Source organism: Chrysemys picta, chromosome 9 (genome assembly GCF_011386835.1).
Source record: "Chrysemys picta bellii isolate R12L10 chromosome 9, ASM1138683v2, whole genome shotgun sequence".
NCBI lineage: Eukaryota > Metazoa > Chordata > Testudines > Emydidae > Chrysemys > Chrysemys picta.
This window is the reverse complement of record NC_088799.1, coordinates 9,118,907-9,144,712: the sequence shown is the minus strand read 5'-3', so window position 1 is coordinate 9,144,712 and position 25,806 is coordinate 9,118,907. Positions and strand designations below refer to the sequence as shown.

General features: G+C 43.8%; 1 protein-coding gene across 7 annotated transcripts in view; it reads right to left on the bottom strand.

Moving 5' to 3' along the window:
* MCF2L2 (MCF.2 cell line derived transforming sequence-like 2) overlaps positions 1-25,806 on the bottom strand; it is a 312,498-nt gene that overhangs the window by 17,903 nt on the left and 268,789 nt on the right. For 5 of the 7 annotated variants that reach the window (XM_065557695.1, XM_065557694.1, XM_065557697.1 and 2 more), the window contains 8 exons: positions 24,411-24,536; positions 19,416-19,637; positions 16,859-16,951; positions 16,102-16,180; positions 13,695-13,767; positions 8,326-8,435; positions 5,847-5,942; positions 808-897 (listed from right to left, as the gene is read on the bottom strand). In XM_065557695.1, the coding sequence (XP_065413767.1) occupies positions 808-897; positions 5,847-5,942; positions 8,326-8,435; positions 13,695-13,767; positions 16,102-16,180; positions 16,859-16,951; positions 19,416-19,637; positions 24,411-24,536 (889 nt within the window). The remainder of the gene's footprint in view (positions 1-807; positions 898-5,846; positions 5,943-8,325; positions 8,436-13,694; positions 13,768-16,101; positions 16,181-16,858; positions 16,952-19,415; positions 19,638-24,410; positions 24,537-25,806) is intronic. The other 2 variants (XM_008170689.4, XM_024107391.3) reach the window with 2 other exon arrangements.

Sequence of the window (25,806 nt, the reverse complement as noted above, 5' to 3'; positions counted from 1 at the left end):
GGTGGGCAGGAGGCGCTGGGAGCAGGGGCGGGAGCTGGTGGGGGGCTGCTGACGTATTACTGTGGCTCTTTGGCAATGTACACTGGTAAATTCTGGCTCCTTCTCAGGCTCAGGTTGGCCATCCCAGCTTACGGTTTTCTCCAGTTTCTTCGTTAGCTCTGAATACTTTCTGCAAATAGCTCTTGGCCTATACATTGTTCTGCAGTGATTTGTTGTGAGGACTAGGTGACTTGAATGCACCCACACATCTCATGGTGATACGCTTCAGTTTCCTCACTGTTGGGTGAACATGACTCTTACCATCATGTTTCTTGTGCAAACCCTTGCATTTGTGAGCTCAAAACGGACTGCTTCCATTCGTATTGTCTATTATCCACATCTGCTGTTTCTATGAACATTCCTGCCAGGGAATGTGTCTGTTAGACTATTCACAAGAAGAAAATGCAAAACAGGTGCAGACTCAGGCAAAGCAAATTCAATTTCTGTGAATATTGGTGGGACTCGTTTGAGGTATATTCATCCAGATCGACTATGAAGTCGACAACAAAACTCCCATTGATTTCAATGGAAAGGGGATCAGGTTCCATATGTATGCATATGTTTCAGATACATAGTCCCAGCTGGGACTCTCTCTCTCTGCAGATGACATATTCTGGCCCTGATCACGCTCCCTCTGCAGCCCTCTGCATATATCAGACTTGAGCCTGATGTACAGACTTATTCTTTAAACGTAAGTGTTTGGCAGTAGATATATCACAATCAGCAGGAAGGGGAAACAGGCTCGCTTAGCAGGCAGCATGACCGTACCTTTGGTCAGAGCAGATGTGGTGACTGTGGTGCTGATGGAGGAGGCAAGGGAAAAGCGACGGGTCACTTCTCTCTCTTTAGATTCTGGATCTGGGAGAACAAAGAGATGCAGTGCGAGGCAGGATTAGAGGTTAGTAAGCAGGGGAGGTTATACAGGTCCAAAGCAAAGCAGCAGTTGAAAAAGGGGAAGAAGGCCAGTTGCCAAGAAATGTACAATCTAGTAAGTGACATGCAGAGAAAAATATATTTTTAAAACATTTGCCGTTACACCGCCCTTACTATTGCAGGGGGGAACCAGTACCAATTAATACCTTAGCACCAAACTAGTGTAAGTACAACTGCAAACCACACAGAGATGACCAGGGACAGTTAAAATGGCACAGTTTAATAGATGGGTTATGTGGATTTTTAAAAGAAAAATATTGGAACTGTTCTGCGATGACTGATTTAACGGTGGCTGAAAAACACTGACAAATAAACACTTCTGAGTTAGGTAGGGTGACCAGATGTCCCGATTTTATAGGGACAGTCCCGATTTTTGGGGCTTTTTCTTATATCGGCTCCTATTACCCTCCACCCCGTCCCGATTTTTCACAGCTGCTGTCTGCTCACCCTAGAGCTAGGGCCCAGGTTTGTTAAGGTATTTAGGGACTCATTGCTACTCAGTGAGTGCAAATCAGCAGGACTCCACTGAAGACAAGGAAGTTTCACTGATTTACATCAGCTCAGGATCTGGAGCCCTGAATCTTTTCTTTCAAGGAGCCAAATTCAATTCTGGAGAGAGGACACAACGTACACAGATTTCGACGTGAGCGTCACCCACCTACCGCCAGAGGACTTGGTCTTAAAGTATTTTATAAAATGATAAAATAAACCCGGGGACTAATTAACTGCCAGCTTCAGAAGGCAGGTGGCATTTCTAAACTGATTGAAAACCTGCAAACACTTGTCCTGAGAACAAGTAGGCCGGGGAGTAACTCCGACGACACTGACTTCAATGGGACCACACTTGTGAGAAAATTTGCTCACTTCTGTGTGTTTCTGGGCCCCGATCCTCCAGACTCTCAAGCACACAAGTAACTTGACTCAGTAGTTGCATGAATATCAATAGGACACAACCCATATGAGTAAAGCAAAGCATGTGCATAAAGCCTCGATTCAGCAAAACATTTAAGGCATGCGATTTACTTTAACGGCACATGGCCTCAATGGGACTTAGCATTCGAACAGGGCTAAAATGTTCGGTTGGAGCTTTTTCCCATGAGAGATTTTGTGAAAAACATTCTATTTTCATCCAAAACCTGAAAATGTGTTATTTTTTTTGTCAAAACCCCCAAAACACTCAAAGAAACATTTAAATGAAAACAAAACTGTTTTATTTGCACTGAAATTTTCCATAGATTCTACGGCCAGAATCATGGCCTAAGTGTTCGCAGGATTGTTCCAGGATTCAGCCACTGAGAAAATCAGTGCCCCAGAACTTCTGAGGATGAAAAGGGAAGGAGTCCCTGGCTTTTCTGTTGCTATCCTACTTGTAGCTATCCTAGGACTAGTAGAACACTGGGGTGCAGTACGTTTTATGGTGATTTCTGACTTACAATGTTATAAATATCTCAGCGTGCTATACAGAACTACAGTACTGTAGAGATTTAGTAGTGACCTCAAAAAAAAAACACCTTTCACTTTCCTTTCTTTTCTTTTCTTTGTATTTCCCCATTTCAGTGTTCAGACACTCAAGGGGTTTTTTACGCCCTCATTTCTATTTGACAAACATCACTTCTCACTGTGTCTTTCCCCTGGGACAGAAATTAGCGTGACTGGTTTAACAACTACAGCTTCTGTAGCACCTTTTCTCGCCAAAACATCTTATGAGGGACGCTAGCACAATGGAGGACCTCATAGCTTAATGCTTAATGCAGCCTTAACTACTGTGGTGTTGCTACTGCTGTCTCCATAATATGCTTGGAAATTTTATGCTTCTGAGATTATTATATGAATTTACTTGTAAAAGCACAAACACACTGTTCTGCGTCAGGTGTATACACCTTTCTACACCCACTTATAATCCCGAAAAGACACAACAGGCCAAATTCTGCTGTCAGTTGCAACATATAACTATAATTGAATTACTCCAGATTTATGTTGCTGTAACTGAGAACAGAATTTGGCCCAGTATTTAGTATGGCCAGATGCAATTAAAATTCCACTTTCCATTCATGGTCTTAGTTCTTTAGTATTTCCTTTTTTCAGGATACTGATGGTGACTTTTTTTCTCATCCAGACACCAGCATCACTGCAGATACATGCTGGATGACTTTAAAAGATCAGGGAGATCACTGACTTCAGGGGCAGTTTTGAGGGTGGCAGGAAAGCAGAACTGGGACCTAGAGAGGTCAATGCCAAGATACCTACTTGCATTTAAGTAGGACTTTTCCTTCCATGAGCTATGCAACCTAGTGAGAGTTGTTCAGCAAAGGTGTCCGCACAGTAGCCACACTGCTTGTATTGCCCAGGTCAAATCCACTGAGCAACACAGACTACCCCAATATAGTCTTGTCACTATTATTGATCAAACCCCCTCTTCTAACGTTTACTGTATCTTGATGAGCCATTCTTTATACTACTAGCAGGAGCAAAAAAAAACCCATCACTACACAGGGAAATTACAGCGTTCTGCAGGACATCCTTACATATATACATATTGCAGTTACCATCATGGGTTTCGTCCACGCCAAGAGAGGATCAAATCTAGCTCCCCTGAGCTTACAGAACAGAACAACAAACTAAAATCAATAAACACATGCATCATGTAGCATGTTTTAGATGTGTCAAAAGAATCATAAGTCAGAACCAGACCCTGCAAGTGAACGATTTGAGGGTGCTTAGCACATTTAAAGGAAGTGGACCCTAAATCAACAATAGTTTGAGTAATGCCCATGCTCCATAGGGATAGCACCGTAAGTACTACAGTATTCTCCTTTGCCCAGAAAGAGAATGGAAAGGAAGACAGATCCTACAAGGACTGAGATGATTGCAGACAGAGGAGGGAAAAAGGCCCAAAACAAAACCAAGGGTTCAAACAGCCCCAAACTGAATTGCACTCTGAACCTGAATCTGATTTTGACTTTTGCAAATGTTTCTGTAATTGACCAAACCAAATCTGAAAACTGCCATCCTCTGGAGTAGGGTGACCAGATGTCCCGATAAAATTGGGACTGTCCCGATATTTAACCCTGTGTCCCGCATCCCGATCAATGTACGATCGGGACGCCATTTGTTCTGATATTCGGGTAAGGAGGCGAGCGGGAGGGAGGTGCTGACCTGTGGGTGCTCCGGGGCTGGAGCACCCATGGGGAAAAATTGCAGCCAAGCTCCCTCCTCCTCACCTCCTTCTCCCCTCCTCCCCCCAGTGCGCCGCGTCCCCTCTCCACCCCCCTCTCCCCGTGCTTCCCGCCGCCTAACAGCTGTTTGGCAGAACTTAGCGCTTTCTGGGAGGGAAGGGGGAGGAGCGAGGATGCGGCGCGCTCAGGGAAGGAGGTGGAGAAGAGGCAGGGCAGGGGCGGGGACTTGGGGGAAGAGGGTGGAATGGGGGTGGAGTGAGGGCGGGAAGAGGCGGGGGTGGGCGAGCACCCACCCGGCAGAGGAGAAGTCGGCGCCGTAGGGGTGAGTGGGGGGGCGAAGAGGTGAGCGGCGAGCGAGTGAGCGGCGGGCGGGCCGGGGGAGTGAGGAGGCGAGCGGTGGGTGGGGGACTAAGGAGGGACGCAGCAAGCCAGCGGCGGGCCGGGAGATGAGGAAGGGCGTCGTGGGAGGGGGCCGAGCGGGGAGGGGGCGGGATCTGGGGAAGAGTGGGGGCAGAGCCTGGGAGGAGCAGGGGTGGACTGTGGGTGGGGCTGATGGCACCCCAATGTGTCCCAATATTTTAGTGTGGTGACCTGGTCACCCTACTCTGGAGTCAAAATCCAGAACTGGATTTTGCAGCTTAGACCCTCTCTCTTTAGTGCTGCCTTATCTTAGCCGAAAGGACTTTGGGGCTGCTTTGGTTATTGGTGTGTTCTCCTCGGCTATGTCACTTTTTAACTGTAATGCTTCCGCTTTGCCTCTTTCTATTCCTTGACATTTTCCTCTCCTGATGCGTCCACTCTCCATTATCCTACCTCGACCTTTGGCCTCGTGGTGCACTTGGAAAGAAAATGTCACTTACTGAACAGGAGAAAAGCAAAAAACATCATACAGTCAGAGGTTCTGTGGCCTGCAATGTGCAGATGAGACTAGATGATCATGATGGTCCCTTCTGACCTTAAAGTCTAGGAGTCATTTCAGAAAACTGCTTGCAAATTTTATTGCCCGTTTTCACTGTCCAAATTACTTCCTCTTCCTCCTGCTGGCATAATGGCCCCAGAAGCATGCAGCACTTTCCTTCCAGGGATCTTAAATGCTTTCCAAACATTCATGAGTCAAGACTCACAACACCCCATTTCACAGATGAAGAAATGGAGGAACAGAGAGAAGAAGGAATAATTTCCAGATCTCCTGAATACCAGTCCCCTGACATAACAACTAGACCATGCTTTCTTAACCACTGACCACAGTTTCTTACTGAGCCTAAGTGATCCCACAAATGAAAATTTAACACATTACACCAGAAATTGCAGGTTGGCTGGGTGTTTCCCCCACCCAATCAAGAAACGGCGGGAAAAGTTATTGTTGGGTGTGTGTCTTTGTTTTGTGGTTTAATAGAATCTTTCACCATTAGGTTCCTGTGGGAGGCTTGAAAGCTTGAAAGCAAAAATGAACGTTTCTCGCCAAGTCAGTTACGCTTTCCATCCCCACACTAAAGACACAAATGTTGTTGATACTGCCATGGGAGTAATTTTGTAAAAAAACAATTTGACCAGAGGAGCATGTGCGTGTGTTTGGATGGGATGCAGCAGCACCTTAGGAGGTAGTGATGGATGGCACCATGGAATGGAGAGAACATCATGGGATTGTACGCAGGAGACAGATGGCTGGAGACTGAATGCTGCATGGGGTGATTTTACCTTTAGGTGGAGCTCTGCGGTTGGAAAGACCTTGTAATGTGAATCGCTTTCTAGCAAGAGCTGAGCACTCAAGGTTAAGGCTGGTGGAAGCATCAGCTAGGAGAGAGAGGCAGAGGGAAAAGAAATAAGGCAGGAAGGTTCACCCTTTCACCTTATTGGAAAGGAAAGGGTAGAGCTGGATGACAACCAAAAAAAAAAAAAAATCCTTTAGATTAAGTCCAAGCTTGTGCAACAGCTGAAAAGGTGACATGAAGCCAGGTAAATTAAACTAGCTGGGCCAAGATGATCACTGGCATAAATCAACTGAGTTGCACCAGGGATGATTTTGGCTCGCTGAGTTTCGATGGAGAGTAAAAACAAAAAACTGGGGAGGAATGTGGCTATTTGAAAAGGAAAATAAATACAGTTTAGCAGCAAGCTAATTAAACACATAACGTGGTGCCTTGTGCCGTGAAAAAGTGTCACTGTGATTTTAATAGGCAGCAGCTCCTGGCTCCAGAGGGAAATAAGAGATGAAGCATTATCGTGCAGGAAAAATATTGACAATGAGTATTTGTAGCCTCAACTCACTAGGCCACTGCTGTGGTATTTCACTTGGAAGTCTAAATCAGTTACTCAGATGCTTGGTGTGATTCAAGCCTTACCTGCTAGCATCTTTCCAACAGCCTCCATGCAATTCAGCTGGCATACAATGATGCACGGTATCACTTGATTAGCTGGGATATCTTCTATGCATTCACATGCCAATAAAACTAACAAACCAATCTCCTAACTGAATAAACAGTCGAGCTCCCTGATAATTACATTTACTGGGGGAAGTCACAATCACCCACACTTATATTAATAAAAGAAATGGACCTGAACCCAGATCCGAACACAACTGCCAAACTTTGCATCTGTCTTCTATCTCTATAATTGACATGTCACACAGGAAAGTCTATGGCAGAACAAGGGCTATAAACCACGTCTCCTCACTCCAGGCCCTGTGTTTTGACCTCTTCACCATACATGCCCTCTGTCTTACACTGTCACTATTTCACTGCCAATTGATTAGCACCAAGGAGATGCAAATGGAGACCTGAAGTACCAGGGAAACACAGAGAGACAATGCATCCAGATAATATCCAGACTGACAAGCGACGACGGACACACTGTGATTCCAAAGAAAAGCACATCCCATCACTTCCTGGTTTGCAGACAACCTGCTATACAAAGGAAACGATACGTGTGTGTGTGTGTGTGTGTGTGTGTGTGTGTGTGTGTGTGTGTGTGTGTGTGTGTGTGTGTGTGCACGTGTACCAGCATTTTGCAAGGAATGTAAAAGGAATAGGTTCTAAAGATGCCAAGAACAGGGAAAATAAGGTTTATGTACATTCCAACCTTTTAAAGTAAGGGACATTTGTTCATGGCATTTGGTCACTAAGGAGTCACAAGGAAAACTGTAAGACACGTGTGTGTCTGGGGGTTTCACCCTAATTTTGAAGGGTTTATTCACATGGGGAAAAGGAGAAAGAAATTGAATACTTAACTTCAAGTCGTATCTCTGCACAGATGGGTGCACTAGGGCATTTTGACCACAAGTTCCCATTGTTTCCCAATGTTCTATATTGCTTAGAAGTTGGGCTTCTATGTGTTGTGCGACCTTGAGTTGCCTCGAGACCTTCACTTTCTTCTGTAGTGAGTTGCAACAGGCCAGGTTCCCATACTGAATGCAGCCTGCTGGGCATCTGATGTTGGCACTTCTGGCTGCTGAAGTCATTTAGGCTACAGTGTGTGTGTGTGTGTGTGTGTGTGTGTGTGTGTGTGTGTGTGTGTGTGTGTGTGTGTGTGTGTGTGTGTGTGTAGAGTTTTCAACAAGTCAGGTGCACAACTGTATGCCTAATTTGCAAACACCACAACTGCACGTGCAAATCAGGTAACTGCCTGCAGAAACTACCATATTTAGCTATTTGCATGCACAAGTATATGATGTGCGGATACAACTGCATGAACGAATTAAATGCCAATTGCACATGCAATAGCACATATGCCTGATTTAATAATCAGGTCTATGCATAACACCGAGGCTTGAAAGGGTTGATTTTTATCAGTAAACGTTGGTAAATGTTGACCAACAAAAGAAATATTTCCATTGATAATAATCAAGATTTACAGTGAGGTAAAGTAAGAAAATGCAGCTTGATAACTTATTAGAGACTGTCATTAAATAATTATGGTCTGAACCCTGTTAGCTGATAGTGCCCGGCTAAATAATCAGCCAGTTCTCTTCTGAAGTTTACTTTAGCTTACATTGGGATTTTAAAAAATAACCATGGACATAATTGACTACGTTCTGACTGTAAGTTTGGTAAAACTTTGTTTTCAGTGTTAAGCTTGATTCATCCCAACAGTGTCCCTTTGAAGAATCCAGAGCTGGGTGTGCAGAGAGATAAATATCAGCGCCATGGGATAACATTCCACACTGCCGCGGACCTCCTACCTCTCTTTTGTCTAGTGCTGGGACTGGAGTTTCTGCTCCTGTCGTTAGATGTTTCCCGGTTTGTTGGCTCAGATTTATTTTCATACACACTTGATGACTTCCTGCTATATCTTTGGACAAAAGAAACAAAACCATCATTAGGTTATCACGCGATGACTGAAGGTGCACTTTTATGTTAATGTCATCCTCAGCGGGCTACCATGGTGTTGTAGCTATGGCATAACCAATCATTCCAGCCCCCCGTTCCCCACACACATAACTTGAGCACTGACTCCAGCCTTTCATATTACATTCTGTTGGTGGGAAACATTAATCAGAGATGAAGGGCGACTGGAACCTCAGATCGGAACCAGTTCAAATTCAGGGGGAGGGGTTTGGTTTGGCTAGAAATCCTTAGCTCCAAACCCACCCGTATGCTTTTGGTGAGTCAGCTCCCAAACTAGAAGGGACCCATTTCTGGCTCAGATATGGCCAGAATCATTTTTGCCAGATTTTGGCACAAAATGGTGGAAATCTCAGGAGAGCAGCCAATCTTGGGAGATTTCCATCATTCTGGGCCAAAATTTCATCAGAAGCAGCTCAGGAGATTCTGGTGCCACTGACTGCAAGCTCAGGCTCTGATATGGCCTATGAAGCCAAACCCCGAATACCAGACCAAACCTAATCCAGATCTGGATCCAAATCACCCCTTCTCGCCCTCTTAACTTCTGCAAGCGACAGCAGAGGGGCTCAGTTGTCATGATTTTTTAAGAGTGTTTATTAGTAGCAGAATGGGAATTCTGCTGAGAGAACAGAGCATTTGGATACAAGAGGGTCCTCTCTCTACACTATGCTCTCTGCTAGGACACTTTTTTCCCCAAGAGTGGCCAGTCCCGGCTGCTCTGGAGGATGGTGCAGTGGCCTTAAGAGTGCCCAATTCTGGAATAACCTGCCCCTAGGAAAGTTTCTAAATGACCACATCAGTTCAGTGTTGGCTTACGCTGTGATGCATGAGGGGTGATACCACTTCTAAACATGTCTCATCTCACCCAGTGTAACTGTGGATATTCTCATGATCCTCACTATGATTTTTCTAATCCTACTAAGGGCTTCGCCCCAATGATGTCTAGCACCATCACATGCCATCTGTGTGCCTCAACTTTCCCTTCCATAAAATGGGGATGATAATAATTACCCACCTTACAGGGCCTTTGGGAAACATAGCGCTTTCCAAATATCTGCGCTTTACGACCCACAGAGAAGGCACAAAGTGTTATTTAATACCCTTATGCTTTTGAACTATTGGAGATAAAGTGAATGTATTTCCTAAACTGCGGCGCGTTCTGAGATCCACTTTTTTATTTAGACTGTCTGACCTGCTTTCTATGGACTATCACCCAAGGTTTATGACTCTCTTTGGACTACATTTGAATCTGTTCTTGAAACTAGATGTAGGGGGATTTTTTTTAAATCAACAAGGAAACAGATCCAAAACATACTGACATTTTTGCATTGTTCTCTAACAGTTTCTCTTTTGTTATGCTGAGATAAGCGGTAAATAGGCAGCTGATATAGGAAGAGGCTCCCTACTTCCCGCTCTGACAGTGGGAAAGAGATCAGTGAACATTTTATTAAAGCTAATGTTAAAATTATATAATATACAGGTTGCGAAAAGAGTGTTTGTACATCTGGGTATAGTGCTTAGATTATCCACAAATACAAACTTTGTTTTTAAAGTGATAAGATACATATAGTGCATAATCAGCAATAACCCACATTTAGGTGAATGAATTTAAGAATACAGTTTAGATATTTAGCCTCCAAGTATTTGGGTACATTATTCATGAAAAACGTTATATAGAGAGTTGGGGGCGGAAAGCAAAATATATCAATGAGTGAATATTGTCCCTCAGTAATTGAGAATTTAGGATAGGTTGTCCATTTAGAAAAAAACAGTCCATCAGGAAAGTATTTGAGTTACATTCCCGACTGTGCTTACTACAGCACTTATGTCTCCAAACTTCATCTCCAGGAAAATAAAATAGTGTTTCAAAGGAGAGATGCTTGGTTTGCGTATCCACCTGTCTTCATGTACAGTGTATGTATACATGGATGTATGACTAAATTGTTTGCAAATAAGCAGAAAATGAAAATAGTAATTCACTTATAGTTATACATTTAAAGTTATGGCCCATTTAAATTTTATAAACTGAAATGGATATAAAAATATATAAAGGAATCGTTTCACCATCACTGAAATGCCGTACCTCTTGGATGAAACAACTACTTAACAATGCACAAAAGCAGCACATAATTGTCCAGGATAGGAACTGAAGCTGTGGGATGAATTTAGATAAGCAGAATTTAAATGAGCAGAGTTGCAATTTAGCCAAGACACCAAGGTTAACACTATTCCTCTTGCAAAAAGTGTCCGGTGATCTTTAATTACCACAAGCATCCAGGATAGTGGTTTTGCATGTCTTTCTCTTCTGAAAGAGTGTTACAGCATTTGACTACAATCCTGAAGGTTGCTGATTTGAGTCTGACATGATCTCATACTGAAAGGCCATCTCCAATTCACCCAGAAGCTATATGGGTACCTAATCCATCAGGTTAAGAAAGTCACAGGCAGTTGGATGCGATACTGGTCACGTCACTGGTAGCTGTGAAACTGATGTTCCTTTACTGTGTCAGCCCGATGAGCCACTGCCTTGGCGAACTCTGACTTTGACTACTTCCTGCTGAACGCTGGGTTTTCCTATGAGGTCTCTGCTCCAAATACTGACCCAGCCCAACTCTGCTTTATCTTGTGAAATCACAGCACAAAGGGGGTGTGGCTGCATATGACTAGATGAAAGAAAGCATACTGCATTACAACACAGAGGTGGCATCATCCCGTCAGACTTCTCTGATGTTGCAATGAAGGTTTACTGTATTACTGTAAACAACATAACTGCTGTTACATTTTACGTATGAGCAACCCAGGATGGATTGTATTTCCGTGGATGAAATGCAGTCTAATGAATTAATTAGTTTCTAGCCACAGCTGGAGCACTAGTGATACTGGTTGCTCTTCCGACGATACTGTTGCTGAATTTGAATTAATCAGTGCATCTTTTCCAATCACAGGGTTGCTCAGGCTTGTCACAGTCATAGGGAGATCATCCTCTACATGGGAGCATGCCACAGGGTGTGGTTATCCTCTGAATCCACGTCTCCTTACCTCTGGGTCCACCTGTGAAAATCCATGGAACCCCGACCATGCAGAATGGCTATTTATGGACATCAGCAGGCTCAGGGAAAGGTTCACTCCTTCTCTTTTCTTGGTTTAGGACTTTTTGTACCCTAATTCCTGTGTCTTTAATCCCACTGAGCCACATAGTAGAGAGGATCATGGTCTCCTTGGTTAGGATAGCTGCCGGGGCAGATTGTGTCAGTGTTCCTACATAAAGGCCTCTCCTTCTCCCTACTGCCCATATAAGCAATCACCATGCACAGGCCTTGCACTGTTGTGACAGTTTGGACAAAGGGTGTCTTGTCCAACATCCTCTTTCCCTAGGTAGTCAAGACAGTAAGATCCTTATTTTTCCTTCTGTTTAATCTGCTGTAGGTTAAACTAACATATGCAGCCAGTGGTTCCTTGAGTTAATTAACCGTTAGCTGTAGTATTATACCTAGTATTTCTGCTTTGGAAACTCAAGCATTTTACATTGCCATGTCATAGGGTTAAATATCTGGCTTGGTTTGGTAAATTTTTCTGGTTGCATTTTACTTTCATTGGAATCGTTTTCTCTTTCTGTCCTCCGGACAATTTTACCCAGAGATCTTCAGCATGGTTAAATCTTAAACAAAGAAAGCACCATCTCTGGAATACTTCCAGGTCTTCCAAAACTAAAGAACAGGAAGAACAAAGTCACTTCCATTTAAAGAACAGGAGTACTTGTGGCACCTTATAGACTAACAAATTTATTTGAGCATAAGCTTTCTTGGGCTACAGCCCACTTCATCGGATGCATATAGTGGAAAATACAGTACGAAGATTATATATATACACACACAGAGAACATGAAACAGTGGGTGTTACCATACACACTATAAGGAGAGTGATCAGTTAAGGTGAGCTGTTTGTAGTGGTAATGAAAATGGCCCATTTCCAGCAATTGACAAGGAGATGTAAGGAACTGTGTAGGGGAGGGGGAAATAAGCATGGGGAAATAGTTTTACTTTGTGTAATGGCCCATCCACTCCCAGTCTTTATTCAAGCCTAATTTAATGGTGTCCAATTTGAAAATTAATTCCAATTCAGCAGTCTCTTGTTGGAGTCTGTTTTTGAAGTTTTTTTGTTGTAATATTGCGACTTTTAGGTCTGTAATCGAGTGGCCAGGGAGATTGAAGTGTTCTCCAACTGGTTTTTGAATGTTATAATTCTTGACATCTGATTTGTCTCCATTTATTCTTTTACGTAGCGACTGTCCGGTTTGGCCAATGTACATGGCAGAGGGGCATTGCTGGCACATGATGGCATATATCACATTGGTAGATGTGCAGGTGAACAAGCCTCTGATAGTGTGGCTGATGTGATTAGGTCCTATGATGGTGTCCCTGAATAGATATGTGGAAAGAGTTGGCAACGGGCTTTGTTGCAAGGATAGGTTCCTGGGTTAGTGTTTTTGTTGTGTGGTTGCTGGTGAGTATTTGCTTCAGGTTTGGGGGCTGTCTGTAAGCAAGGACTGGCCTGTCTCCCAAGATCTGTGAGAGTGATGGATCGTCCTTCAGGATAGGTTGTAGATCCTTGATGATGCATGCGCTGGAGAGGTTTTAGTTGGGGGCTGAAGGTGATGGCTAGTGGCGTTCTGTTACTTTCTTTGTTGAGCCTGTCCTGTAGTAGGTGACTTCTGGGTACTCTTCTGGCTCTGTCAATCTGTTTTTCACTCAGCAGGTGGGTATTGTAGTTGTAAGAACGCTTGGTAGAGATCTTGTAGGTGTTTGTTTCTGTCTGAGGGGTTGGAGCAAATGCGATTGTATCGTGGAGCTTGGCTGTATACAATGGATCGAGTGGTGTGGTCTAGATGAAAGCTGGAGGCATGTAGGTTAAGTATAGCTGTCAGTAGGTTTCTTTGTTGGGCCTTTTTCAATGGGTCAATTTCAATTGACCCTGGTGCTGATCAAATTAATGGGTGCCTGTGGTTCTTTTGGAGAAGCAAACTCCAGTCTGTTGAGTGCATTTTGCTTTGAGATTATGGGTTTGTACAAATGCAAAATCTTTGTCTGCATTTATGTGGGTATGCCTGGGAAGCAACATAGCACACTCATAAAGATACTGAGATTGGAACAGGTAAAAGATATTCTGATATCAATGCTAGGCAGGTCACTATTAAGTCTGTGATTACCTGGTTGAGTTGGAGGAATTCATCGGTGCATGGTACACACTCTCCGTGATTCTTTGGTGTAGCTGGCTTGCTTCTGTTAGAGAAAGAAAAAAAATAGCTCCAAATTGCACTGATCATTTCCTTTTTGTGGACACATCAGAGAACATGGCAAAGAAGACTGGACTCAGGTATTGAATTAATAATAACTAGAGAAGGATCCAAACCAGATCCCTGGATCCAAATACACCTGAAATGTCATATGTGCTGCTCAGGTGAAAATCTTCAAGTTAAAACACAGGGCACAATATTTTGGGAGCATCACTAATGAGTTAGAGAATCAGTGAGATACTGCTTGAATCATGGCTTAAACCTAAGGAAATTTTGATAAAACAGACAGCAAGGGTGGTTCTGCCTCAGTGACCCAGATAACCCACTATACTAGCCCTGAATGGCTCAGCCCAGATTCCCTGTAGTATGTCCTATGGAATATAAATTTTCAGACCACCACTTGAACACCTCCTCTCCACTGATGTCTTCACAGCACTATTCGACATTTGTTAGGGGTCTGCACATGAAAAAAGACTGAAAACCACTGTTCTAGAGGCTTCAATTATTGATAATTTCTGTCTCCCTCTGAATGCGGTACAGTTGGAGTCACAGTAAGTAAGGCAGCCTGGTTTACAGATGGAGGGGGTGAAGAATATGAAAAAAGGCACCAATAATATATATTTTAAAACCTCTCTATGCTATTTCTAAAAAGACTCTTTTTCTGTAAGATACCTGGCACAAATAGAATGCCTGGGTGTGTCGTGTGCCTCCAAGGCACTCACGTGGGATAACCTGCATCCCTAACTCATGGCTTCACCACTCACGCAGAAATCCACCCCAAACTCATACCGTAAAACTTTTATAGTGTAGTGTATTCACACACACCCTCTTTTAGAGTTTTGCTGCAAGCTACTTTTCACTGCTGAGTTCATCCATTTTCTTGGCCAATTTTTTTTTTACCTGATTTTATTTCATTGCTGTGGCACGCTTCATGCAGGTTAAAGCATAGGTGCTGCCACACCTCCTGGCTTGAAGTGGTTTCTGTCATATGCAGGGTTTACAGTTTGGTTCAATGACTCTCAGCACCACCCCCACTCTACAAATTGTTCCAGCACCCTTGGGTTAAAGGCAACAGTTCATAAGGAAGAACTATACAAGACTTCACTGGATGGTCTGCACTGCCCAAAGAGTCACAAAGCCTAACATATTAATGCTTCTTTATATATATGTGACAGACCCAGACCAGTGGGGTACAGGAGTCTGGTAGAGGGCAAATATACTGGTCACTGGATGAGTAGTTTTCTGTTCCCTGAGTGACCAGAGAAGGGGCTGTACTAGAGTAATCAGGAACCTGCTAGAACCAGTTAAGGCAGGCAGGCTAATTAGGACACCTGGAGCCAATTAAGAAGAAGCTGCTAGAATCAATTAAGGCAGGCTAATCAGGGCACCTGGGTTTTAAAAGGCGCTCACTTCAGTGTGTGGTGTGAGGAGCTGAGAGGGTGTGCTGCTGGAGGACTGAGGAGCACAAGCATTATCAGACACCAGGAGGAAGGTCCTGTGGTGAGAATAAGGAAGGTGTTTGGAGGAGGCCATGGGGAAGTAGCCCAGGGAGTTGTAGCTGTCATGCAGCTGTTACAGGAGGCACTATAGACAGCTGCAGTCCACAGGGCCCTGGGCTGGAACCTGGAGTAGAGGGTGGGCCTGGGTTCCCCCCAAACCTCTCAATTGACCTGGACTGGGGGTTTTTCCAGAGGGGAAGGTCTCTGGGCTGTTCCCCAACCCACATGGTGAATCTCTGAGGCAAGAAAATCTGCCAATAAGCGCAGGACCCACCAAGATAGAGGAGGAACTTTGTCACTATTTATATATATATATATATATATATATATATATATCTTAGGTACTTAAATGGGCCATTACCACAGTATTTGAGCACCTCACAATCTTTCCTGTATTCATCCTCACAACACTACGAGAGATAGTGAAGTGCTACAACTCCCAGTTCAGAGATGGGGGAAACAGGCCCAGAGAGATTAAGTCACTCACCCAAGATGACACAGAAAGTCTGTGGTAGAGCAGGAAATTGAACCGGGATCACCTAAATCTTAGCCTAGCACCCTACCCACTGGACTATCCTCCCTCTCATCGTCCTGTTTTATGAGCAAGTCAAAAGACTGATGCTCACTAGTTTAATAAGGGTCAAACTTCAGTCATGTGTTTCACTTACAAACAATTATGTTGATTTTCAACATATTGGGCCTGCTCTTGCTGAGTTCATTTGGTAGCACACACCTGTTCAATAACCCATTTTAGCTGCCCCCTGTTGAATATCAGATACAGAGCCAATGCAACACCACAAAGATCACACACTGTGTCCTACCTCTGCATGCTTCCAGTTGTCCTGTCAGGACTTTTCTAATCTCAGAAACCCAGATGTTTTTCAACTCGACAGAAGAAGCCTGTAAACAAAGCAGATATAGTTCAATGACATTGACAATCCTATGGCTGCTTTAACCTAAAATTTATTTTTAGCCCTTCCTTGTGATAAACCTCTATGACCAGAACTGGGACCTAAAAAGCAAAGAGCATTTTACAAAATGAAAAATTACACTGGATCTAAAAGTTCCCATCATTATTATTCTATCTGGACTCCCAAGACATTTTCCATCATTTCTTTTTCTTTTTCATCCACACTGAAGTCGTGACAAATTTCCCCAAAGATAAAGGTGATGTTAGAACTTCATGAGCAGCATGACTAGAATCATAGAATCTCAGGGTTGGAAGGGACCTCAGGAGATCATCTAGTCCAATCCTCTGCTCAAAGCAGGACCAATCCCCAGACAGATTTTTGCCCCAAATCCCTAAACAGTCCCCTCAAGCATTGAACTTACAACCCTGGGTTTAGCAGACCAATGCTCAAACTACTGAGCTATCCCCACCGCTGCCTGAGACTAGACAGACTCAGAATCACTGCTGCTCTAATAATGTGCTTATTCTGAGAAAGGGACTAACATTAAAATCACAATCTAGTTTCCTTCATACTCTCTCTGTCTTCTCCACTACAGGAAATTACAACCTGGCTAAAGGAAACATGGCTGAAAGGAAGCAAACTCCTTTATAGAAACCATTGTCTTTACCTGAATGATATAGACCTCTTCTCGGCCATTATACCAGATCTCAAACTTCTTGTTATCACCCTTTACATTTTCTGTGATGCCAACAGTACTCATCTGTTGCAAAATAAAAAAGGAAAACTCGGAGTTTAATATTAACTTACTTTTAAATGATATCCCCTCTGAAGGGCACTATACAAAGGACGTGTCCTATTCTGGATACCTTTACAGAGTGCATAAAATATGTTCGAATTATTTTTTAATCAACCTAAAATTCATCACTGCATCCTTTTAACTGTCAGTATTTCTCTCTAACAGATTACAGAAAGCACTCAGTAGCAGGGCGTTTGTTAAATTCAAATGTTGACCCTGTGAGGTACTGATTACTGTGGTCCCAATCCAGCAAAGAACTTAAGCGCGTGAATCGTCCCAGCGACTCCATCATCAAATGTATGTGCTTTGCTGGATCAGGACCAGATCACACCCCAGGGCCCTGTGAAATGATCTCTCTGCCTGTGCACAGACCTGTTGACTTCAGTGGTGTTCCATGTCGATGCAGGACTCTGCCCGCACAAATCTTATTGGGGAACTGGGGCCTAAGATGCTTCTGGTAAGGATTTGAGTACTGAGCCCCCACAACTCCCATTAGCTTTCATGTTCAGCATCTCTATGGATTAAGCCCTAAGGCTGCAGCTTGGCAAATCATATCACACAAGAATCTGGAGGCCAAAAAAGGATTTAGGGGCAAAACTGTAGGTACTTTTGATAGTTTCCAAACACATGAGGAGAAAAGACTGAAACTATCAACACAAAGCTAATGTCTATAATTCTATAAAACTGTATTTCTCATCTCCCAGATCATCGGGCTGGATACAGAGTCTGTATTACACACTGCACTAATATAGTCAGGTATCTACTGTAGGTGTTCTCTATAAAAGGTTGCCTCAGAAATTCCTGTTTGTACACTTGTTCAGATTGCAAGTCGAATGCAATGACAGAAAGCAAGGCCATATTTTAAAACATATACACGGGGGGGGGGGGAACAACAACTAAAGTTGCGTGATCAACCTTAACTCTGCATTACCTGACTTTTGAATGCTTGACTGCTCAACCTTCACTAGACTGTTGCCTAGCAAGTAAAGGCCTGCTGGGTGACCTTACTAATGAAAGGAAGGCCTATAGGACTGGGTGCTTGTTTTTTATAGTGTATATACAGCAAAACTAGTGGCTCTTCACCTCTGCCCCTCAGCATGGGGAGGGGAAATTCTTTATACGTAGGCTTGGAAGGATTCGATTTTTATCAGTAGGTGTTGGTAAATATCAATTTCACCGGCCACTGCCGAAAAAATATTTCCATTAACAATCATCAACATTTACAGATAAGCCTTTGCCTGACAAACCCTTAACGTTTGATCTAAGGATATTTACTTTGTACATTTTGACATGTGATGGGGACAATTTGTGTTTTAATGGTTAGGAAGCTTGAACTTTTTGAATCTCAATGTCTAGTATCATGAAATAATTATTAGCTGGCCTCCCCCAATTTTGAGCAACTGAAACATTAATATAGATAAAAATCTAAAAAAAAATGCTTAAAATACACACTATTATCTGTCAAAACTGCAAAAAATAAAAACAGGATTCTGCCAAGTGTACTTATAGGGAAGAGGCCCTCCACCTCAGATCCAAAGAGCAGGAGCTCGCTCACATGCTATAACATAAGACAAATTGGAATTCTTATCCAATCTTACATACAATACACACATACTCTAGTACTTTTATGTTTTTGAACAGCTGATGCCTTCATAAACAGACATGGTTAATGGCTGGTATATTGCAACGTCACATATGCTGAGCCAAATGTTGTCCCAGATGTTGCCAACTGAAGTCCCAAAGATCACGCCATTGTACTTGATGGGAGAATTTGACCCCCAGGAGTGTAACTAATGTTAATAAACAATGTCAGGATTCAGGGGTTGGAACATCACCCCGGTGAATTTCAAGAGTCATCAAGTTTTTTGGGGATTCATTTGCCGATATTTTTATAACAGAACATAGGCTGGAGTTCACGAGCCCAGTCCTGCTCCACAGACATCAATAGGAAAACTCCCAGTGCCTCAAACTAGAGCATGATGGGGCCCTCTATCTAGGATAATCAGAGACAGACCCAAAAACAGCTTAGCCCTGCTCCTCACTATAGGATGTAGCCAGTGCAGAACACTTAAAGCTTTACTCTGTACTGAGCTAACTAACTTCCCCTGGAATTTGGGGCCCTTTCTGCTACAGAAGTAATGGAGTTCAGATGAAAATTCAGATCCAGATGAAAAAAATCAGAGCCAGACCTGGGTTTGGATTTCAAAGACGCCTGAAGTTCCAGGGTTCATTGGCCCATCTCCAATTGGTGCTTCACCCAATTAAAAATGAGACCATTCCCAGAGCTGCTGCCTTATTCAACTTGCCTCCGTAAAAAAGGTCTTTCATACTTCTAATCTTGTCTTTAAAACGTCCACCTCCATGCTATTTTAAACTTGTTTCAATAGTGGATATATATACCTCTCCTCTCCTGTACCATGCCCGTTACCTTTAAAGAATTCTTAAAGCTGTATGAAGGAGACTTCTCGTGGCCGTCTGTGTTTTCGTCCCGTTTCTTGCAGAAGAGCAGGATCTTTGTGTAGAGAAAGAGGTGCCTCTGCATCGGTTTGAACCTAGCCAAGTCCTTCACCTTGCTATGGCCCTTCTTGTGATCAGTCCAAACGTTGAAGGAGCCCTGCATCAGCAGCTTACCAAGCTCATGCACATCTCCCTGTCGGACAAGAGTGGGGAAAAGAAGGGTTTTTACATGGGTGACGTTCAAACCAGAAAAACACAGGGCAGACTCATTTTCCCCACTGTTTAAATCAAAGGATTGATGGGTGTGACTAGGGAATCAAAGGTCCCCATTGTGGGCCACAGCACTGGGCTATCTAGGGCACTCGGGATCCTTGTGCAGCCAGGGCTAAGGAGTCAGCTGCGTGCTTCACTGTCCAGCTCTACTCCCCAGCCATAACCTCTGTGGCTCGTAATGGGGTTCATAAGCCCAATACTGGGCATAGGCAGAAGGGACAGGACCTGCTTACAGGTGACCAGACTGACCATGCTCCAACACAGCTTCTAGAACAGCCGGTCAGGGAGACATGCACCCACAGCTGCAACCAATAAAGAAAACAAAACCGGCTACACAGGAGGGATACCAGAATGGGATAGCAGAGGGGCAAGGTTCCCAGGCCCGGCTGCCTCTAAGACACTGACACGGAGACAAAGGAGGCCTGCAAGCCCTGGAGTTTAAGGGCTGATAGACTCAATTTAGGTTAAGAATTTAAGGACTGGTCTAACTGTAGGTGCATTAAAGGGGACCAGTCAGGAGAAAGCTGGGGTCCCTAGAGAGATTCCCCGGGACCAGCTGACAGGCTCCCTCACTTATCCATTCCCCCTGCCATTTTCCATGCCCACAACATCTAGGTCACACCCCTCCCAGTTAAGACAATCAGCTCCGGCCTCTCTGAGGGACTTCCTCAGCTCTGCCAGACTGGGGCTCCTGGCTGATCACCCACAGGAGCTTTATGAGAGGGAGAAGCTGCCTCTATCAAAAACTGACAACCTGGGCTCCAACATCCCTCCCCTCCAGAGCAGTGTTAAGGGACCTGAGGGCTTGTCTACACTGTCCTGCAGTGTGGACCATCGGGGGACTGAACAGCAATGTGCCTCCAAGTGCTGCGCAGTAACTCACCTGTGTGGATGCCGCAGGTGCAAACTAAATGGTTCCTAGCTCGCGTTAATGTAACCCTGTTTGAAGAGGACAGTTAACGCGAACTAGGAACCTTTCAGTCCATGCCCACCGCAGCCGCGCAGGGGAGTTACAGGGCAGCACTTTGGTGCGCACTGCTATTCCTACCCATAGTCTGAACTGCGGGACAGTGTAGATGTATCATTAGTGTCCAGTAATTTGAGCACGAGCCTGCGCCGTGGGAGACCGCGGTCCAACTCCTGCTCTGCCACAGACATCCAGGCTGATCTGGGTATGTCAGGTAGGGCCAGATGTGTAAAGGTTTTCACCTGCCTATCTGCATCTCTAGGCACCTAGAGTCTGGCCCTTAGTCTCTCTGTGCCTCAGTTTCCCATCCATAGCCTGGGGAATAAAAGCCCTGCCCCATCTCAGAGGGGTGTGCGAGGATAAATACATTAAAGATTGTGAGGTGCTCAGATACTATGAGGATGGGCACCAGACACATACCCGAGAGAGCGAGAATAAGCATCAGACTTCTGCTTTAAGAGCTTGATCCAAAGCCCACCAATGTCAATGGGGGAGTATTTGTATCAACTGTAATTGACTTTGAATCAGACCCTAAGAGCACAAGACGTGTAAAATATTTTAGTACTAAAAAGTGTAGGAGTAAAATGGGTGAAAGGAGTGTCAAAGCTATGTGTTAATGGACATTAAGAAACAGAGAAGGACCCCATTATACCTGCAAACTATTTTATAAGAAGTAATTTGTATCTGGTTTCAGAGTGGGTAGCCGTGTTGGTCTGTATCAGCAAAAACAACAAGGAGTCCATGTGGCACCTTAGGAGTTCTCGTTGTTTCTTTTAATTTGTATCTGTGATACAGGATTATTGAACAAGCAATGATTACTTTGACAGGGATAAGTTTTAGCCCCAATCCTAAAACTCGTACAGCATCGGGGCACTGGTTTGCAATGGAGGTGCTTAATTTTTGGCAACACTGATCATGGGTGCCAAGAGAGAGGCGATATCTGAGATCTCTTGGGCCAATCCCACAGAGGGCTTCGAATATCAGGACAGAGACCTTGAACTCCGTGTCTTCAATGGGGAGCCAATGCAGAGAGGGGAGCACAGGACAAAGTGTTCATGGGCACCTATGTTGCTCAGCAGATGGACTGTGCCCAACGGAGCTTGTTTGGGGTGCGTGGTTTCATTCTGAAATGCAATTATCTCCTGATATTACAGGACATCGTGTCTCTTGTTTATGGAAGATTGGAGATATGTTTGAACTACCATTGCATCTCACTGCCACGCAGAGAGTATACTTAATCTGTAGGTTCAAGTTTTTATGCAAAGGGCAATCCAGTAACAAGAAATGCTTTTGAACATTTCTGTTCTCCCACCCATCACCCTGCAAGTAATCTTTCCATGATGGCTTCCTAATAGATGTTTAGATTCCAGCAGCTTCTTACACAGGAGTTCTGCCCCTCAGCTCTGCACATGCAGATCACCAAAAAGTAGAATAACCGACACAAGTCAAGGGCTCAAACCTGTTGCTCTATTGGAATAATGCCACCCTCAAAAAGCATGTTAGGCTGGGCCAACTAGGCATGTCTACCACACCTGTGTGCTTGAAGAGTCCCATCTCAAATCGGGGAATGGTTTGACTAGAGGTGGGAGGTGTTGGCCCTGCAGTTCTCACTAGTTATCATAGCCTACTATCTGAAAAGGGCGTATTGGGAATGAATTTATTGAGTGCAATTTATTCCATAACTTATCTCCAATAAATAAGCATGCATGAGCCCCCTTAGAAGTGCTGGCAACACAGATCTTGTATGGCTACGTTGTGGCCATCGTTGCTGGCTACCTGTGAGACTTTACACACAATTTTTAGCTCACTCAAGGAAGCAAATACAAGTATTCTAGCCCTCAGGGATAGCATGTGGGTTTGGTGCACTTCCCTGCAAGAGCTTGGGGCAAATTCGTAAGTGGAGGTGTGAAAGAGGTGTTAGTTGAATTCACAGGTGTAAATCTGACATGAGATTCAGAGGCAAGAATATGTAAATTAGATTGTGTCCCCACGATTCATGTGTGTGGGGAAGTGGTCTTTCCATTCACAGATCGGGCCACCGTCAGGGAAGGGATATCAGCTGCCTGTGCAGTAGCCCCCCCATCCCAACCCTTCCACACTCCGCAGCATTTTATGGAGCAAAGAAAAATATTGTACATGTAAAGGTGGTAGAGGGAATTTCAGGAGATAGAATGTTAGTACCTAAATTTAAATTAGGCTAAGACAGTAGAAATGCCAATCCTCTCTTTTTAGGCTGGACCAGAAGTGCTGTGCAAACTGGAAAAGTAATCAGAAATGCTGTTCCCATGAGATTGCCAATCCAGTTTTGCAGACCCACAAGGTTCTGATCGATTGTATAAGCATCTGAACTTTTGGGAGCTCATCCAACCCAAACATGTGAACCTGGTGAGGTTCAGCCATTGCTCCTACGGTTTGGGGAGCCTTTCATAAGCTGATGCCCCTGAGACATGGGTCATTGTAGGAGACTCTCTTCCCTCCCTTGAAAAGTGAAGAGTAAAATACAAGAACTCAAGGAAATCCCTGTCTTTTACACCGACGCAACTAAAGTCTTCATTCTTTCAATACTATATATAGTAGACAAATGCAGCAGATGCAACAGTGCCACAGTTCCACCAGGTGTCACTGCAGTCACTGAGAACCGCTGTAGGGATTTGAGAGGGTCGTAACTTCAAAAAATAACCAACCCAGTTTGAGCAGCCACCTCGGGTCAAAGCTGACCCCCCAAAATAAGATTTTGTAAAAGGTTTTGCAAAAGCTGAAGCCCGTAGAGATGTGTCCAGTTTTTTTATTTTCCTGCAATGGAAACAGCTTTTCACAAATCCAAAAATGTTCCCAGGCAGTGTTCACATCCTGAACTTCTAGTAATATGTTGTTAAAGTGAGTGGGAGCTTTGCCATTGGCTTCAATGGGAACAGAATCAAGTCCACTTAATCAGCCACTCATTTCTCTTTGTAGATGGGGGCCACATTCATTCCTGATAAAAAGCGACAAAGAGTCCTGTGGCACCTTATAGACTAACAGACGTTTTTGGAGCATAAGCTTTCGTGGGTGAATATCCACTTCGTCAGATGCATATGCAAAGCTTATGCTCCAAAATGTCTGTTAGTTTATAAGGTGCCACAGGACTCTTTGTCGCTTTTTACAGATCCAGACTAACACGGCTACCCTTCTGATACATTCATCCCTGATGTAACTCAGCTGACTTCAGTGAAGTTACCACTGATTTGCACTGCTACTATTATCATCAATATATTTGAGGCAATAAGTGTAGGCTTCTATTGCCCAATTTATACACCCACCAGCTTTTCCTGGCCCATAGCTAGTGCCTTGGGATTTTGGGGGGTCTGTACTGGGGTCACATACAGTTTTCAACCACTACCTTATTCTGGACCAGTCAAGCCTGCATCTTCCCATTTACAAACTTCAGTGTCAGACCCATTGCTCAAAGGAGCTGCATCCTGCTGTCACATCCACCTACCCTCACCCCCTGCACGTTGCTCAGTTGAAATTTTGTCATTTATATTTGATCACTGCTACATCTCATCCTGTGTCTTTCTGTCAGAGACCTGTCACCTGGGCAGGCTCTGAGTTAGAGATCAGAAATCTGGACTCCTGCAACATGCAATAGTGGTGCGTATGTCATGATTGGAGCTGGTTGGAACATTGCCCAGTCCATGACTAATAATACAAATAATACATAATACAAATAATAAATAATAATAATACCTCATATCCCGTGATGGCTATTTGATGCATGGAATCATTCACTGACTTGATGATATCAAGCATTGTGGCCAGCGCCTCTTCCAATTCGGCGGTGCCTTCAGAATTCTTGCTGCATTTCAGCATTTCCTATTTAAGCAATGAAGACAGCCATATCAAGGGACATCTCAAAAGTCCATATCCTTGATCAGAGAGCTCTGAGAAGACCACTACACATGCGGTACACACAGAGGAGTGCAGTTATAGGAGTGGCAGGAAAGAGACTTTTTAAGCTTTTGGACATTTGTAAGTTTCATGGATTCATTTATGACCGAACAGGGCCATTGTGATCATCAAATCTGATCTTCGGCTTTAACACAAACCATAGAATTTCACTAAGTGGTTCCTGCATCAAGCCCATAACTTCTGACTGAGCTAGAGCATTTATTTTAGAGAGACACCTAGTCTTGATTTAAAGACTGCAGATGATGGGGAATCCACCATATCCCTAGGTAGATTGTTCCAATTATTACCCTCTCTGTGAAAAACATGCATCTAATCTCTAGTCTGAATTTGTCTAGTGTCAGCTTCCAGACACTGGATCTTGGCTTTGTCTGCTACATTAAGGAACCCTCTCTATTATCAGCAATCGCTTCCATCAATGTACTTGCAGACCATGACTAAATCGCCTCTCAATCTTCTTCTTGATAAACTAAGACCTGGTCTACACTAGGGGTGGGCGGGCGAGCTAAGTCGGTCTAAATTACGCAACTTCAGCTACGAAAATAATGTAGCTGAAGTCGACGTACTTAGAGCTACTTTCTGCGGTGTCTTCACTGCGGTAGGTAGAATGCTGCTACTCCCCCGTCGACTCCATCTACATTTCTCGTTCCAGTGGAGTACCGGAGTCAAAGGGAGAGCGCTCAGCGGTCAATTTATCATGTCTTCACTAGACACAATAAATCGACCCCAGGTGGATCGATCACTCCGGAGGTAAGTGTAGACATGCCTTAAGTAGATTGAGTTTATTTAGATTTCAGAGTAGCAGCCGTGTTAGTCTGTATCCGCAAAAAGAACAGGAGTACTTGTGGCACCTTAGAGACTAACAAATTTATTAGAGCATAAGCTTTTGTGGACTATAGCCCACTTCATCGGATGCATAGAATGGAACATATAAGGAGAGTATATATATATATATATATATACATACAGAGAAGATGCCATACCAGCTCTAAGAGGCTAATTAATTAAGATGACCTGTTATCAGCAGGAAAAAAACTTTTGTAGTGATAATCAAGATGGTCAATTTCAGACAGTTCACAAGAGGTGTAAGGATAGTTATCATATGGAAAAAGATTCAAGTAGTGTAATGACTCAGCCATTCCCAGTCTCTATTCAAGCCAGAGTTAATGGTATCTAA